The sequence below is a fragment of the Dicentrarchus labrax genome, unplaced genomic scaffold (assembly GCF_905237075.1).
Source record: "Dicentrarchus labrax unplaced genomic scaffold, dlabrax2021, whole genome shotgun sequence".
Taxonomy (NCBI): domain Eukaryota; kingdom Metazoa; phylum Chordata; class Actinopteri; family Moronidae; genus Dicentrarchus; species Dicentrarchus labrax.
In genome coordinates, this window is record NW_026136713.1 from 5,972,539 (window position 1) to 5,989,659 (window position 17,121).

A 17,121-nucleotide genomic window follows, 5' to 3' on the forward strand; every position below is an offset into this window, starting at 1 on the left:
TTCTTACGCATTCTACTGACGTTTAAAAATGATGTCTGTTGGAGTAGAAATGTTGTAATACGGTGGCTGCAAGATGTTTTCTTGCTCTTCACCACAAGAGTGACACTGCAGTGAGATTGACATGTTTTTAAAACAACTGCGCCTTGCTTATGATCCTCACTTACAGTTTTTTTTTACTAAACTGAACATGTTAAATACAGTAAAGTAACCAGAGATTGATTATTTGATCACATTAAAAAAATACCTTTAACAACCAAAATTCACACACTTTCTTTTTAACCTTTATCAGCCTACAGTGATTGTGACATTTTCATGGACTGTTCTGAGTGTGTCAGAGCCACACAGAGAGTTTGTAGCACACAAGCCTGAGAAATACATGCAGCTAAAAGCCACAGAAATTGTGTTTAAACCCGAGCACCTAAAACAGGGTTTGCCTTTTTCAAGTTTCTGTGTGGCCATGTGACTTCCTCTCAGCCTCTGAATTTCATTCGGCTGCAGCAGAGTGCAGCTCTACCTTCCTCTGTTTGTATCTGGCAACTTTGGCGGTGACAGCACAGTGACAGAAACCCTCTCTGATTAAAACCACTTTTGTCCAGAGAGATCTCCGGACCACTGACGAAGAAGAAGATGTTGAGGCGAAGGCCCTCCAATGCCTCGGAGAAGGAGCAGGTGCAGAAGAAGAAGGTGAGTTTTTGGTCACTTTTTTTTTGCTTTGGAGGGTGAGGAAAGTTAATGTGCTCAAACTGAGCTATTACAAATGTAAATATTATAGACTGTGGTTTCTAAGAAGTCTTTGTCACACACTGGATGTTTGTGCTACAACTTTTTGGAACAGATGTCTTTGTGTTCACATCTTTTCAACACAGGATGTCTGCTCAAGTTAGTGCAAACGTTTGTGGTAAAGCTGAACAAACCCACACACACACAAAACTTAAAGCCCAGTACGATCTTTATGTTTAAAACAGAACGTTTCTGAGTGTCTAGTCTAACTGCTCCCTGGCCTCATCTTATTCTTTGTACTTTTAGAGAGTAAAGTTCCTCTATTCTGGCAGGGTGAATCATTGCTACAGATGTAGTTTGAGTCACAGCAGGCTTTGTGGCTTCTGGTGCTTTCGTCTCCAGCTGCCACCATGAGAACAATCCTCCTACGCCTGACACCAGTGCCCTTATTTTCCATCCACATCTCCCCTCATGTGGTCTAATTCACGCCTCGTCATCACACATCTCATTGACTTTATTCTCGGCAATCAGCTCCTAGCACATAATTGTCACCAGCAATAATCGAGGCTGGAGAACATCACTGTTCAACGACACGAGTCACTGCTCTGCGATTATCAGCGGTAACAGAAGATTGATTCATCTGAAAGCGCTGTGGCTTCTTAGAGAGGGGAACTGCGGCAGGAAAAACAGATATTCAAAAATGTGCAATAACCTCATAATAAAGGTCATTTGTTCTTTTGACTGCACTGGTGGCTTGATCCTTCAGGGTAGTTGCAGACAGAGATCATCAGCACTGTCTGGATGTCTGCAATGATTGGCTGCCAGCAGTTGCTCAAGCTTTGCCCGTTTCCTGTGGTTTTAGCAAAGACTCGAGAGGGATGAGCTGTGATCAGATTATGCACAGAGACATGTGGTTATATGGAAAGTTAGACGAAGAATTTCCATTAGAGCTGGAACAAATTCTAAAGATGTGAAAATTATGCAAAAGAGCAAAAACGTTGTCTCTTTTGGTTCGAGTCTTTATTTTAAACATGTGCAACTGATATGCTATACTACTATATTATATACTATATATACCAGATGGTGTGTGAGGAAAGTGTGAGGGGCAGTATTTACTACATTTTACTTACCAAACAATCTCTCTACTACTTTCTATAAACTCTAAAGTTTATTCCCATTTCTCCTTTTTCTTTTTCAGACTAGAGATATTGGTGTTGAGTTAAACTGTAAAGACGAGTTGGCGTTGTTGTTTTACACATACAACTTTTTGATTTTCCTGCCTTGGTTAGTTTAAAAATCTTACAAATACAAACTATTTATTACAGAGACTGTCATGAACCAGCACACCATCATTTCCTTTGTGTTTCCTGCTAAACTGATCAACCAGCGTTCATAAAAATGTTTTTCAGAAGCTGCTACAGTACAATTTAGTGACCCAGATTCATGACTTTATCTTTACGTGTGTGCAGTTGCTCCTTCTGAGAAATCCCTCTGCAGATTCATTCTGGCCACACATTTGAAGAGATAAAAACATGCATGTTTACACTGTTGGCTTGTGTGGTGACAGAGTTATTACTGGCTCTTTGCTGTTATAGATTGGTCTTGCTGCTCTGGGCTTTTCTCATTATGGGAAATTAAAAATAAATGCAACTCTTTGTGTGTTTACAGCTCACTCTGCAGAGGTCCAGCAGCTTCAAGGATTTTATGAAGCACAAACCCACCTCTCCCGTGGTGTCAGAAAAGGAGTTTTCCTTGGAGGACAGCGTAAGTTGGACTCATCCTCTCCAACATACACATAAAAACACACAAACACATAGTCAAACATCATAAAACATCACTATTTTGAAAAATAGAAGTAGATATACACTCTTTGTGTTTTAAGTTCCTAAATGACAGTTCCCTACAGATATTTTTATCACATTGTTCCTCATTAGTCATGCTGTGGCCATTCCATCCAGCCCCAGAATGACACTGCATCCAGAAGGGAACAAAATGCACAAAGGTCAAGCAGAAATGATCAATAATCAGTTATAGCTCTTACAGAAGTGCACAGCTTGTGGTTCCTAACACACTGCTGCACAGATGTTAACATTTTAAAATTCACAGAAGTTTAGAACTTCCCAGTAAGATTCTTTGTACTGTGAGTGGAAGTTGGAGGACAAGTGAGTGTAGAAGCGCAGAAGAAGAGAGGAAGTAAGAACGAGAAGGGTTGCACAGAGCTCAGATGACAGCAGCATGCAGACAGGATGTCCTCTGGTGTCAGCCAGCCAAGCGGAGAGCCTCTGTGTCAGACAGACAGTTGCAGAAGCAGCAAGCATTTAACCAGGAGTCTGATGGTCCTCCCCCAGAGAATTTATTCGGTGTTAAGCATTAGGACTTCTATATTCAACTGTTAGGGGCCTCTCTGTCTCTGTGGCAGTGGCGTGTTTGTCAGTGTGGTTATTTACTGCATCTTTCACACTGCAGCGTGTCTGTCTTCTCTGCAGTGCTTCATCAAGAAAGTCTAAACACAAGATAGTTTTTTGTAATGTTAGGTTAGACGTGAGAGTTCAGAGCACTGTGAGAAAAGAAAACAGCTATTATAAACCAGCCACAGAATGAGGTTTAAGTCTAATACAGCCATGACAAACATTCTTCCTGAATTAATTTATCTAGTATATCTAAATTTAACAGCATTTCTGCTTTATTTCCCTCTGCAAATTAGAGGGGACTCGACCTCTGTGTCCTCACCCAACCCAAAGTGTCTCACAGTACATTTGTTTTAATGAAGTGCCTCATAAAAATACTGGAAACATCATTAGCTTTCATTTCTGAGCCCCCCGTGTTTGGCTGCAGAGTTATGTTTTGTAACGCTCTCAGAAACTGTGTTTTTAAAGCACCTGGCCACAATAGAGTGCAGGTGTGCGCGTGCGTGTGTGTGTGTTGTGCGTGTTACTCTGTGGGTATCACCAGTATGAGTGCATGCAAACCTCACCACCCACAGGTTTCTAGTTTGTGAGAAGTGAATACAGCGATGCCACTGTGAACCACTGTGAGAGTTAATTTATGCCAGTGGTATAGTTTGAGCTCAACTCACTCAGACCTAACTTTACTTCATTTGAATAAGGTTGTGCCACATATCGTCTCAACTCCTCACATCTGTCAACAAGTTAGTGAATTTTTTTAACTCTTCTCTCAGGTGGCAGAGGATGTAACAGCAGAGGAAGTAGTGAAAAGTGGCAGCAAACTGGGAAAGAAATGGCGCAACGTCATCTCACGTACCATGACCCGCAAAACATCCAAGATGGTGCAGAAGGCTCTGGCTGAAGAAGGGGTAAATCCTGTTTACAGTCACACTTGCCTGACAACATATGAAGATCACAGAATTGTATATAAGACAGTTAAAAACTTGAAAGTATATCTATATATGTATCTATATCTATATCTATAGCTAGTATATATATATCTATAACTATAAAGAACTATAAAGCATTGCTGATACAAAAACACATTTAGACATATGGAGCTGTTGTTGTTACAAAAACATTGGAATTGTCTCCACCTAGTGGACAAATGCTTGTATTGTGTTTTTAAAAACAAAGGCAGAACGTCTCAGTAACAAAGTATTTTTTTTTTTGTAACTATTAGGCACTTATGTTTACTTGAGTACTTTCATGCCATTTTACACTTTTATTACACAACAATTCAGAGGGGAATTAATTTACTTACAGATACTGGTTACTTTAACGAAGCTTAAAACAAAGCAAAGAACTTGAATACTTGTCTCACCACTGCTGATGTTCAGTGACGTCTGATGGATGTCATGTTCAGTTCTTACAATAGTGCAAAATATATGTCTTTATTAGATTGTTGTATGTTAAATGAACAAAAAGGCTAACCAGAGTTAATGTACGAAGCCTTGTATTGTTTGTGTGTTCTTCACGTTTCAATATCTGTAGCTCACATTAACCTCTGACCTGATTATGAGAATTTGGGCAAAAAATTACTTTCCTAAAGGAATTTTTATGGAGCCCAGATAACTGACAAAATGTAGTCAAATGTCAAAAACAGAACGAAATGCAGCGTAAAAACAAATGTACTTTTAACTTTCATTTAACTTCCAATAAGTTGGTAAAAAAGCAAAAACTTTTAAATTTTTCCCTCACTACTACCAGTTAGTTGATTAATTAAAAATGTATTTTGCTCTTTTATTTACCATTCACGGGATTATTATGTTTTTTAACTAATTATTTTTTACTATATTTTTGACTTCTGATAACCTTTCACTGCACGACATCACTGTTGTTTAAAAAACGATATTTCCGAGTAAAGCGTCTCCATCATGTGACCTTCAGTTGCAATTCAACATTATTAACTGAGTGAACGGATGGTGTATTGACCTGACCTCTGACCTGCACTGTCTCCAGGGTGAGAGCGGTGAAGAGCTGTCTCCAGTCTCCGCTGACTGGCTTCCAGATCTGAGTGCAGGACAGAGGACGTCCGTGTGCTCCACAGGGTCAGAGGACACCACGCCCAGCCCCATCACCCGCCAGCTCTCAGGCAGTAAGTGTACATGTGTTGATTCACTCTGAGTAACACTTCCCGAAAATATTATTTCCAATGTCTATAAATAAGTAAACGTCCGTTAACCCACTTACAAATAATGGAAAAAAGACACTCCTTATAACTCCAGAACTTGCATGAGAACCATTACTAAGTAAACCAGTGATGGTTCATCCAAACAAGAACAGCTAAAAGCTAATTTGGCATATGTTTAATGGTGCCAATTTGCCAGCATGTTAACAAATATAGCCCAAAAAAACCTCACCAACTCCATGGTAACATCATACTTCCTGTTCCCATCCCCCCAAAGCACTATGAGAACTGTAATGGCAAAACCTAGAGCACGATTATCCCTCAAACAGAACTAAAACAAAGGAAGAATAAGAGTGGCAAAACATTTTTTTACATTCTTCTTATCTGTGCATCTCAGGTAGCGACAGACAGAGCCTGGATAGTGGATACTGCCAGAGGGACAGCATGAGACTGGAGGAGAACGGCGTCTCTTACAACGGGCCTTTCTGTGGTCGCGCTCTGGTCCACACTGACTTCACTCCCAGCCCCTACGATGTGGAGTCGCTCAAACTCCAAGTTAGTCTCTGGGGAGGTGGTGGGGGGCGTCTTTTTCAATGTCTCTGATTTGGCCCTCGGCCTCTTCTGCTGTCTCGTCCAGTCGTCCTCTGGGGAGCTTGTTAACCGAGTGAAACAAGACCGGTCGTTTTGATTATTACTCTTCAAGGCAGAGTTTAAAGTACATGGCACATTTCTGACTGCCTGCTTGAAAAAATAACATAATTTCAGTAGTGATTGTGTCACTGCATTGCAAATTATAGTGCACAAAAAGAAAAGTCTGTTAAGGGGAATTAAAATGTCTGGTGTCATCCAGCCTTTCATTTTCTTTTCTCTGCTTCTACGCAAGATAAGTGAACATTTGGAAAGATGTTGGTTTATCAAGAAGTCAACTCAAAGGAGTTTGTACATAAAAAGACTGAAATTTATAGTGATAAATAAATGAAAAACCGAACAATTCTTGCTCTGAAGGTCTTTCTTTTTTTAATCCTGTGGTAACGTCATCATGACTAAGCCTGGCATTCATACGTCATCTCTCTTACAGAAAGGAGACATCATCTACATAATTGAGAAGCCCCCTGTGGGGACCTGGACAGGGAAGCTCAACAACAAAGTGGGCTCCTTTAAGTTCATCTACGTCAACTTGCTCCCTGATGACAGCCCCCCAGCCAGGAGGAGACGCCAGAACAGCAAGACCCACCGAACCAAATCCAAACCCAAAACCCTGGAGGAGGTGCTGGACAGCATCGGCCTTACTGTAAGATACACTCCGATAGCACTGCAGCGGGACTTGTTGTCATTGTTTACGTCATAACTCCTTCTAAATGTTTGTGTTCTTTTGTGTTTCAGGAGCTGAGCTCTTTGCTGTCCATGCATGGCTTCCAGAGCCTGGAGGACTTTGCAGGACTGAAGGAGTCTCACCTCAACGAGCTGAATATCACTGACCCAGAGCAGCGCTCCAAGATCCTGAATGCCTCTGAACTGCTGAGAGACTGTAGGTTTACACACTGTCCTTCATACACAATCTTTATCTACTGGCCAGCAAGAAATTACCCCTAATCCAGAGTTTCAGTCAAAGTCAGAGAGAAATGTCCCTATAAAGACAGTTAGGTAAGGCTAATTTCAGAGTCACTTTGTGCCACTCAGATGTCTGGCAGTGTAAAAGATGTGTCTTTGGGGAATACTTTATACTCGCTCCATATTTTTTTTTGCCTCAGCTACATAATAAGGTACATTTTATGGCTCAGCTACACAGCATGACAGTCATAGTTTGTAGTAAGAAATCCTTCTTTCCCCCTGATATCTCTGAGCTTGTCTGTGTTCATCATTAAACAGGATTTTAACACCAGGAACAATAGCAATATGCTGCAGTTTATGGTTCATTGTTGGATGAGGAGTGGCACTTTACATCCTTGTTGATTTCCTGGATGGATCTACTTTATTGGGATCAAGGGAACGTTTAATTAACACAAGAGAGGAGACTGTTTGGATTGAAAATATATTTTTCTCATTAAAAAAAGGTCTGAGCTACACCAAAATCCTCTATTATTAGGAGAAAATATTTACTATCCACCGGTATATACTTTTATCATCTATAAATATTATTCTATTTTGATGATTCTCAAACAGAATTGAATTTTACAGCTGAGCATCTTTCTCTTGTTTTGATGAGATATTGATAAAGTATTGTCTCTCTTACTAATTATTTTAAGAGTTGGAGTGAATTTAAATCCAATCGTAGCATGATATTAGGACTAACTGCAGTTAATCTAAAGATTAATACTTCCCTCACCATCACTGCATTGCTGAATTTTAAAAGTCAACCTTTTAATTCTTTTCATGGATTCGACCTGCCCCCAAAAACACAGAGGAAGCCAAAACAATTCAACCTGTTCAGCTAGCTTTGTAGCAACTACCACAATGTGGAATCATAAAACTAAGATCAGAGTGGAGTTAACCCCTAACTGAATAATGGCTAATTAATACACTCGTTTTTATTGTTAAGATGAAAATGTACTTTGATTTATGAAAAATTAACAAAAATGAACCTCAGCTTTGATGAGGAGACCACATGTGGATGCACATTTGATTGGAAGATCATGTTACAGCGCCCTCTAGTGTGGCAACCAACACCTTCAGCCAAGCTGTCCCAGTGTCCCCTATACAATAATATTACTTCACATTGAATCCACAAATACAAAACAGGATTGGTGCTTTTTGTATTTGTCCCCAGTTCACACAAACTGACTGAATAAGCTGAATAAGATAAAAGGACCTGTCAGAGTACAGGATGAATCTAAAAAAGGATTGTATTGATCCTTTCTGTATTAAAACATGATTCTCTTTTCCCCATGTAGCTGAAGACGAGTCCGAGCCAGAAGAGGAGGACAGATCTGTGGAGGACGCCAAGGAGCCGAGGGATTCAGGCTGTTTCGAGAGCTCAGAGAACCTGGAGAACGGACGTGAGGAGCCAAAGACGGAGGAAGAACTCCAGGATGAAGCATCAGAGGATCAGACAAACCAGGAGGAAACAGAACAGCAAGAGGAAGACCAAACCGAGCAGCTGGACGCTGTGCAGGAGCAGCTGCAGGAGCTGACGGTGGACGAAGGGTCTTGAGAAGTCGTGGAACAAAAAAAATACTCAAACTTCTTTTATTCCTGGTTCTCAGGGACTCTGTGGATGGAGGTTCAAGTGCCTTTGAACTCTTCATCATAAGGGAGCGGACTCGTGGTAGGAACACATTGTTAGGTTGAAATACTGTGTGAACATGAGGGTCTCAATTTGCTTGCACTGTTGAGCAAGCAGCACAATTTTTCTCCCTCCGCCACAGCTGGGTTTGAATGAACGTGTTATACTGTATGATGTTGTTGTTGTTGTTGTTGTTGTTGTTGTTGTTTTTGTTTCTGATGATATCATGTACAGGACCAATTAAGCATTCAAATGTTTCCTCTCTTCTTATCATACTGCCTTAAATAGTTTCATGTTGTGCCATCTGATACAAATATATGAATGTAAAATATTGTCTGTGTTTTCGTGTAACTTCAATTGTAACTAAGTAGTTTTCTTTTACTTTTGTCGTGAGGTACATTATACTGGTTTATGTGTCATGTTATTTCTTAGGAAGTTGTGAACTGCTGTAAATAGAACTTGAATAAAATAATTGACTGAGATATTATTGATAATGTGAACTAAATATTATTATGAATCCGGGATAACTAATAGTAGAAAAAATGACTAAATAATCTAAACTCAAGGTCCACTTACTAGCTCCTTTCAGAGATTTCAGCTGATTTCAAACAATGTAATGTTTACCATGTTTACCATCTTAGGTTAGCATGCTGACATTAGCTAATTAGCACTGAAAACAACGTACAGCTGAGGCTGATTGTTCATTGGTTCTGCAGGTATTTAGTAGAAGATGGGACCTGAACCAAGTTATCCTGATGGCACAATGGATGCACCAAATTTTACTGAAAATCAAATTGTTGTTGAGATATTTCAGTCTGGGCCAAAGTAGCATGGCTAAAAAGTAAAAAAATTCAAAGGACCAGTGTGTTTGATTTAGTAGCATTTAGGAGAGAGATTACAGATTGCAACCAACTAACGAAGCAAAGGAGAAACAACAGTGGTCCTGTCTACAGCCAGTGTTTGGTTTGTCCATTCTTGGCTACTGTAGAAACATGACTGTTCAACGTGAATCCATAGAAGATGACCCACTCCCCAAAACAGCTCATTCTAAAAGGTAACCAAAACACAAGAGTTCTTATATTCAGGTGATTAAACACTAACGAAAACATCTATGAATATTGTATTCTATTTCTGCCAATAGGTCCTCCTAAATGTTACATACTGGACCTTAAAGCAAAGCGGTGACGCACCAAAAAAACACAGACGAAGGTGTGGATTAGTGTCGGGCCAGGAGTATTGTTTCATCCAGCCTCTTTTGTAAGATCCCAGAATTACTGCTGCATAAAGCCATTATATATAAAGCCATTACTCTGAAAGAGGACCTCTGGAGAAAATTGAATTTGTACTTCAGTTTGTAATTATCCAAGGGCACAAATAAACCTGAATACAGAACAAGCCCTTTGTTGAATATTTAATAAGAGTGGATAAACTGAGTGTATACAGCTCAGTTCGGCTCCTCTGTGTTTCTTTGAAAGAAAACCTCTTTTAAAAGACAAATAATAATAAGACAATATTGTTTATTTACCAGACACATTGATCATGTAAAAAGAAGTGAAGTAAATCGAATGAAATACATTGAGTCACAGTGTTGATACTAAACAAAGTGAACATAAATAAACAGTTCCATCAATGGTATAGTACTGTATCTGTATACATAATGCAATGTAATAGATTGATCAGAGCATTCAGGTCTGATCACGTCATGGCATTTTAACACAGGAATCATACACACAAGAGCTCAGCTCGTCTGCAAACGATTAGAGCTAAAAAATAAAAGTTCAACCTTCCCTTTAAAGTCTGCTTTGAAACTGTTACACAGGATTTCAACACAAACGTCCCTTCTGTTATCGAATATCAATCACATACATTCTTGCTCCTCGGTGACAGCAACCCAAAGCGATCAAATACACCAGGCTGTCGTTAAACACCTTCCACAAAGAAACCCCACTAAGTTCAGATTTAAAAACTGGGTCTCGAGTTTCTTACTTCTCAACAGAAAGTTTCCCAAACAAATACTCGGCAGTTACACTTTTTTAACCTCACAGAAACAATACTGCCACAAACTTTACAGCTTCTTCCAACGGAGTTGTGCTGCTTATCTCTCCTTTTCCCATCAGAGTGTAGAGAAAGCAAACACAGATGAAAGGATTAATCTAGAGCTGAAACTATTAGTGGATTCAGTGATTAGTCGAGCAACAGAAAATTGATTGTCAGCCTTTTTCAGTTATTTGTTTGAAGTTTTTTAAAGAAAAAAATACATCAAATTTTCTTGTTCCAGCTTTTCAAACATACATATTTTCTGATAGTAAATTGAATACGTTTTTCCTGACATTATATAGAATTAATGAATCAATAATTAATTAAATTGTTGGTCGCAGGCCTAGATTCATCTTTTATTAGTGTCAGTCTTGAGCTTTTAATTACTCCATGGTACAATTGAAATAATCTAATAATAATAATAATAATAATAATAATAATAATCATATAACTGCCAACATCCCAGCATCCTAAAATCAATTTTCCACTCTTTGTTTGGCAAATATTTTTGGATTGAAAAGAAGAAATTAAGAGATTGGGAGAAATTGTGACCATTTCAAGCCTTACAATAAATAATCTCGGCAGATTTCAGAGTCTGATACAATGCTGTTGACACAGTAGGATTTCTACACAAGTATATTTCACAAACACTAACTCTGTCTTGCATACAACACAATCACTATTACAAACTCTCGCTATCAGCTAACATCATTTAAATACTAAGAATAAGCTTTACTTTCTCTCATTATTCTCTTTGTGTGGCTGTCCCCTCAAGTGATCTGTGACCAAAACAAAATAAATCCTCAAGCCACATTACAGGCTGTGCTCCGACTGAAATACGCAGATGTGTGAAAACAAAGGACTGAGCGTCTTTCTCTCTCTGCCTTGGCTGTATTCTGAGATAATGAGCCTGCCACGGACGGCTGCAGCCTTGGGCGTACTGTAGGAATAACTGTCACAGCAAAGATGCAAGGAGAAGAAGAAGGAGTTAAATATGAGAGACGTTTTTTTTTTACAGAGGCAGAAGACGGCAGGAAGAGAGAGGACTCGGAGGAAGATCAGCTCTGGTGTGATTTCCAGGAGGAGGTGCTCGAGCTCACAGGCAGCACAATAAACAAAACAAAACCTTCTGAAATCTTGCCTCCTCAGGAATCAGCTGAGAGGTTTTCAGTACATCTTTACCTGCTAAAATTATGTACAATTCAACAATGGCTTTGCTTAGTTTCTGCTTCTTGAGATCTAATTCAATGGTTCCCAACTTTTAACCCTTTAAAACGTGTACGTCTACTAGCTGTGACCATTATTTTCCTTCTCAGATTTTCTCTTCTAATCATTTGTAGGAGAAAATTCACAGTATTTCATAAGAAAAAAGCATGTGTAGTATTACAAATATGCTTTTTCTACTTTCCTTTTAAAAGGAATTCTTGACATTTTGGAAAATACACGTTTTATTTGCTTTCTTCCTGAGAGTTAGATGAGAAGATACCACTCTCATATCTGTATGCTATAATATGAAGCTACAGTCTGCAGCTGGTCACTAGTTTAGCTTAGCATTAATCCTGAAAATCAGGGGGGAAACTGCTAGCCTGGCACTGTCCAAACACCACCTCTAAAACCCACTAAATATTATATCTATTTAAAAAAAACACACACACACAATGTAAAAACTACAGGAAGTCAAGAAAGAGAGCTGCAAAAACACAAAATGTTTTTGTACACAATAATCAAAAAGGTGATATAGCATATTAATTAGCTTTAGAAGTGCTGATAGAGCCAGGCTAGCTGCCCCAAATCCCAGGTTGGGAACTATTGGACTAATTAGTGTATAATCGTTGGCATTTCTCATTTAACAATGAATCAGTGGTTAGAACGGATTTCAAGGGTTTTTCTGTTGGTTAGTTGACCTCAGCTGCATTTGATAATTGCAACTGTTGTGATAAGGCACTGTTTCTACTAGTGTCTACTATCATCAAAAGTCAGGCCTTTTCTCACACACACACACTGGGACTCTGGCAAAGCGTCTCTTGGATACAAGACTTCAACTGTACGGAAAGCAATACCGTCTATTTTAGAGCACCGACATCACACTACATCCTTGATTATATAAAAATGGAAGGACAGGCGTTGGTCTGGATCAGATCACTTTAAAAAAAAAAGATGCACATAGGTAACAACAGTACTGAATGCAGCAATATCAGAATACAAGGTAGATTTTGACTTGCCTGGAAGGAGCCTTTAGGATATCTCAGCTAAGGATTTGCACGTCCTCCCCCTGCCTGGACATCATGTACTCACAGACTTACAGCTGTAAACCTTCACTCATCAAAAAAGCTGCTCGTCCAGCCTTCTCATGGTTTGCATAGGGCATGTAATGTGCACACGACAGAAAACTGACTGTATGTATGAAGTTTTATACATGTCTAGAAGTAATATTGTCTTTGCCAGACACTTGCAAGGAGTATATTTGAACTGGCCTCTCACAATAAATGTCATTATTTAATTTTAAATAAAGGACAAAAGTAGTCCTGACAATCAGAGCAGCCCACAGGTGACCTGCGGGGATGTCAAACGCTTGGAGAGTGTTTTTTTCTCTGCAGTTCTCAGAGAAGCTTCTCCCCGTGTGTCTTTTCCATGCAGTGTTCAGGAGACAGAGGAAGCTGCTGACTTTCCATTAAATCACTCCACCTCCTGCAGGAGTCAGTGTCAGTCAAACAGCTCTGCAGCTACTGGTGAGGAGAGGAGGGAAGAGGAGGAGCTGCTGCAGACGCTCTCCTCTTCTGGTGGAATGTAGGGCAGGAGAATAACGAGTCACCCGCACAGTAATCAGTCGTTGATTATTAATGTTTCCTGACCAGACAGGATGCTGGGGGAGTAGCTACGACGAGAGCCGCCCCCTCATGCAGCTAATGGGTCTTGTCCTTGGTGAGGGATGCCTCTGCATCCGTCTCGGGTGAGGCCAGAGGCGGGACTTTTGGAGCAGGAGGGTGCTCCTCTTTGGGGGAGGGGCTCTTCTCTGCTGAGGCAGCAATGCTCGGCTTGGCATCATCAGGTGTGTGCTCATTGGGGATGAGTGGAGCCGTGGTTTTCTGTAGGCAGAGGACAGTGTGTTCAAATAATGCAACTGCAGTAAGAGACACTGTTGTATGGAAGCCCTTTTGTGCAGTAAAATTTTAAAAATTGTGAAAACTTTAAAATAATTCTGTTAAGTCAAAATTATGAGACAAAAGTTGATATGATTTATCATAATTATAATTAAAAAAGCGTTTTATCTTATAATTTAAACTTTTGTCGCTCATAATTTGGACTTTACATGAACATTTTCTTATTATCACAGCTAAGTTTGCATCATATTCTTATTATTTTACTAGCAGAAATCAGCTTCCATACTAATGAAATGAAATTGAGCTGCAGCAAAGCACCACAGGGATGAACACATGCATACAACAGGCATGTCATTTGTGGCAATCTGTACCTAGTAATATAACACACGTCTATCAGAGCAGATCTCTGCTGTATACAACTTATAACCAAATGAAAAAAGAAAAAAATGACATAAAACAGCCACTGGATGTTGCTAAAACTCATAGCAGTAGCTGTCAATCAAATGTTTGTGTGCTAACAGTCACGCCAGAAGTCACTTTTTTCAATTCAGCTTCACGGTGACTGAGTGCTGGAAGGTCATACTTGAAGATGTGTAGGTCAGGGCTCTGCAGCTCTTCAGTACTTCCTTATAAAGCTGTTTTGTCACACATTTGACTTTTATCAAAAACACTGCAGCTTCTGCAATTTGGATAAAGGACTTAGTCATATTGCGAATTCGATAAAATTGTGATAAGTTGTGCAGCCCTAGTACAATCTCTGTTATATTATGGTTAAAAAGTAGAATTTATTGAGTTAGTTTGTAGGATTGCCAGATTAAATCTATCCAATTCCAAACACCAACATCATACAGCTTTATATGAAGAGTAAAAATGACCAAAAAGTTTAATCAAACTAATCTTTTCTTCCTTGCTGACTGTGTCCTATAAATAGATCCACAAGATATCAATTTCAATGTGACCACTGCTTTGATTGAGGGACTCAGGGACTGAGGGATTCAGCGAAAAACTGAAGCACTGGCCAATCAAATATTTTGTAACATGAGATCACAGAGCTCCCTGTTGTTAATGTTATCTTCTGTCTGTAAAGGGTAAGAGAGTGAAAGACCTTTATACTTCCAGGTACAGAAGACTCTGACTCTGATGTCAGAACATGTGACGCAGGTTCTCGATTATTCACAAGGGAGTTAACATCCATGCAAGGCGCACCCCTGTGGTCAAACATTCATCACTTTAACAACACTGCTGTAACTGAAGCAACCGGTCTCAACCAATGAAGCCACTTTTTTAGTTGAGTTGTTTTTTTAGTTGTTTTACGTCTGACTTCACATTTAACTCATTTAATTAGGTCTGAAATAAATGTAAGTAGAACAAGTGTGCAAAAGAGAATAAAAAAGGGGTAAGGTGAGGAAACTATTTTGTTTATTTATCCCTAACCATTCAGGAGATATAAAATGTTCAAAATTACATCTAATTCTGAACATTACAGTAAGTTCTGCAGTAATTATCATGTGGCAGTGAAATATTTTTATGTCAATATGATCTATAGCGACACAAAGGAAAGGGACTCAATCTTTTATTTTAATATGGCAAAGTATGCACTGCACAAAGATGGCTAATGATCTAGATATTAGCAGAAGATATAAAAATTAGGAACTATTATAAACAATGGCAACTATGTATGGAGCCACAAAATGGCTCAACGTCCAAGGATGGATTATCGATAAGAAAAGTGCTCTCCACTCAGGAGGTACACGCACACACACTCTCGCACGCACCTCCTTTCTTCTCTCCAACACTCTCTGTAATTGGTTTAGACTCTGTTTTATGTCTGCTATCTATTCACAATTCTGCAGCCTCGATCCACTTTGGTGGAAGTGTGTGAAGGGGGAGGGTACAGTGTGTGTGTGTGTGTGTGTGTGTGTGTGTGTGTGTGTGTGTATGTGTGTGCTTGCTCACTGTGGTTTGTGGCACTGGGTTGCTGCTGCTGGAGGAGGTGGAGTAGGGTGCAGCAGACGTTGCAGAAACAGGCGAATCCTCCTGCATCACTCCTCTTCTGTCCAAGACGCTGGAGAGCGAGACAAAGCCATCAGTCACTAACTGCATCCTGCTCGTTATTCGCCAGAATGAAGTGTAGGAGAGGGACAATTGTCTAATCTATCACAGGCACTGATACAGAACTCATGGATAGCGCTGTGAAGGAGTTACCTCGGGTACGCTGGCCCACAGAGCACTTCACAGCAGTTTTTGATGATGTTCTTGTGGCTGTATGGGTTCTGGACTCTGTTCTTTCCCGACCAGGATCCTTTAATCTGGGCAAAACAAAATGTACACTCATCACTGGAACTTCCCAAACCATCAACCAACATCCCAAACACATCCTCTCGCTCAGCTCTCTTTCAAAAAGACTTTCCCTCTGCTTTATACCTTATTCAAAAGCATAGTTCCATTTTTAGATGTTATTCCCACAGGCTTGGCTTTGACCTACTGAAAAAGATCTTGACGGGGATTTAATGATTCCTGGTTTAATTGGAACTCTATGTGCCAACGGGTGCCAACGAGCTACAGCTACTACAGATTAAAACCACTTTAATAATTCATTGAAAAATCAGAGAATTCACAAAGGATTCCCCCAGTCCTTCCACACTGTACTCTCAGAAATATGCATTATTTGGTAGCTACCAGGAGGCATATTTTAACTCCTAAACCTCCAGTTTCCCTCTTTTGTTTTCCTTTAAGTAGCTTTAAGAATCATACACATCTTCTGTATCAACATGATTCATATTTATGTATGAGTAAGTTAAATATTTACTTACTTTACTTTAACTTGGTACTTATTATGACTAAACAATTACTTCAATGAAAAAATTCTGGATGTTTTGTGCATCATTTTATGAACTTTTGTTTCATGTTGATGCAGCCACTATCATACAAATGAGAGAAGATCTGAAATGCTAGAAATGTTCATAGACTCAGCATCAGAGAATAGAGCATCAATCAAAGACAGTAAGGTACAGTGCCAGTTGTAGTAATAATGTAAATACAACATTATAATTTCTATCATGAAAACTAAACCTGATTTTAAGAACTGCATTAACAACAAAGCAAATCAACTTTATATTTTCTATTGAATTTTTTTCTTATACTACCATTAAAATGGAAAACACAATACACAATTATTTGATCATAATTGATAAACTATAAAGTGTTACAGTAGACGGATTAAGGTGCAACTGTAACATTTCTATTAATCCAAAATACATGCAGAATAAGAGAAAGTAGATTGATAGACTGACTTATATAATTGACCCCTAAATCTAAACATAGTTTGGCTGCGCAGCGTGAGCCTGTACTCACTGACCCTACCGCGAGTCAAAAACAACAGCTTTTTTTTTTTTTAAGCTGCAGTAGATATAGGTCAACAGTCTGCCCATAAGGTACTTCAGCACTGCAAGCCTACGTGTACTA

At 39.3% G+C, this 17,121-nt stretch overlaps 2 protein-coding genes across 2 annotated transcripts in view; one reads left to right on the forward strand and one right to left on the reverse strand.

Moving 5' to 3' along the window:
• Positions 1-469: 469 nt before the first annotated feature.
• sash3 (SAM and SH3 domain containing 3) lies at positions 470-9,000 on the forward strand. The gene is made up of 8 exons (XM_051420835.1): positions 470-684; positions 2,389-2,484; positions 3,899-4,033; positions 5,127-5,262; positions 5,693-5,850; positions 6,374-6,586; positions 6,679-6,823; positions 8,187-9,000. The coding sequence occupies exons 1-8, from the start codon at positions 628-630 to the stop codon at positions 8,444-8,446; spliced, it is 1,200 nt and encodes a 399-aa protein (XP_051276795.1). The 5' UTR covers positions 470-627; the 3' UTR covers positions 8,447-9,000.
• Positions 9,001-10,015: 1,015 nt separating this feature from the next.
• zdhhc9 (zinc finger DHHC-type palmitoyltransferase 9) overlaps positions 10,016-17,121 on the reverse strand; it is a 28,858-nt gene continuing 21,752 nt past the window's right edge. Inside the window, exons 8-10 of the mRNA XM_051420836.1 lie at positions 15,862-15,965; positions 15,613-15,721; positions 10,016-13,641 (exon numbers count right to left, since the gene is read on the reverse strand). Coding sequence (XP_051276796.1) covers positions 13,459-13,641; positions 15,613-15,721; positions 15,862-15,965 — 396 coding nt within the window. The 3' untranslated portion in view covers positions 10,016-13,458. The remainder of the gene's footprint in view (positions 13,642-15,612; positions 15,722-15,861; positions 15,966-17,121) is intronic.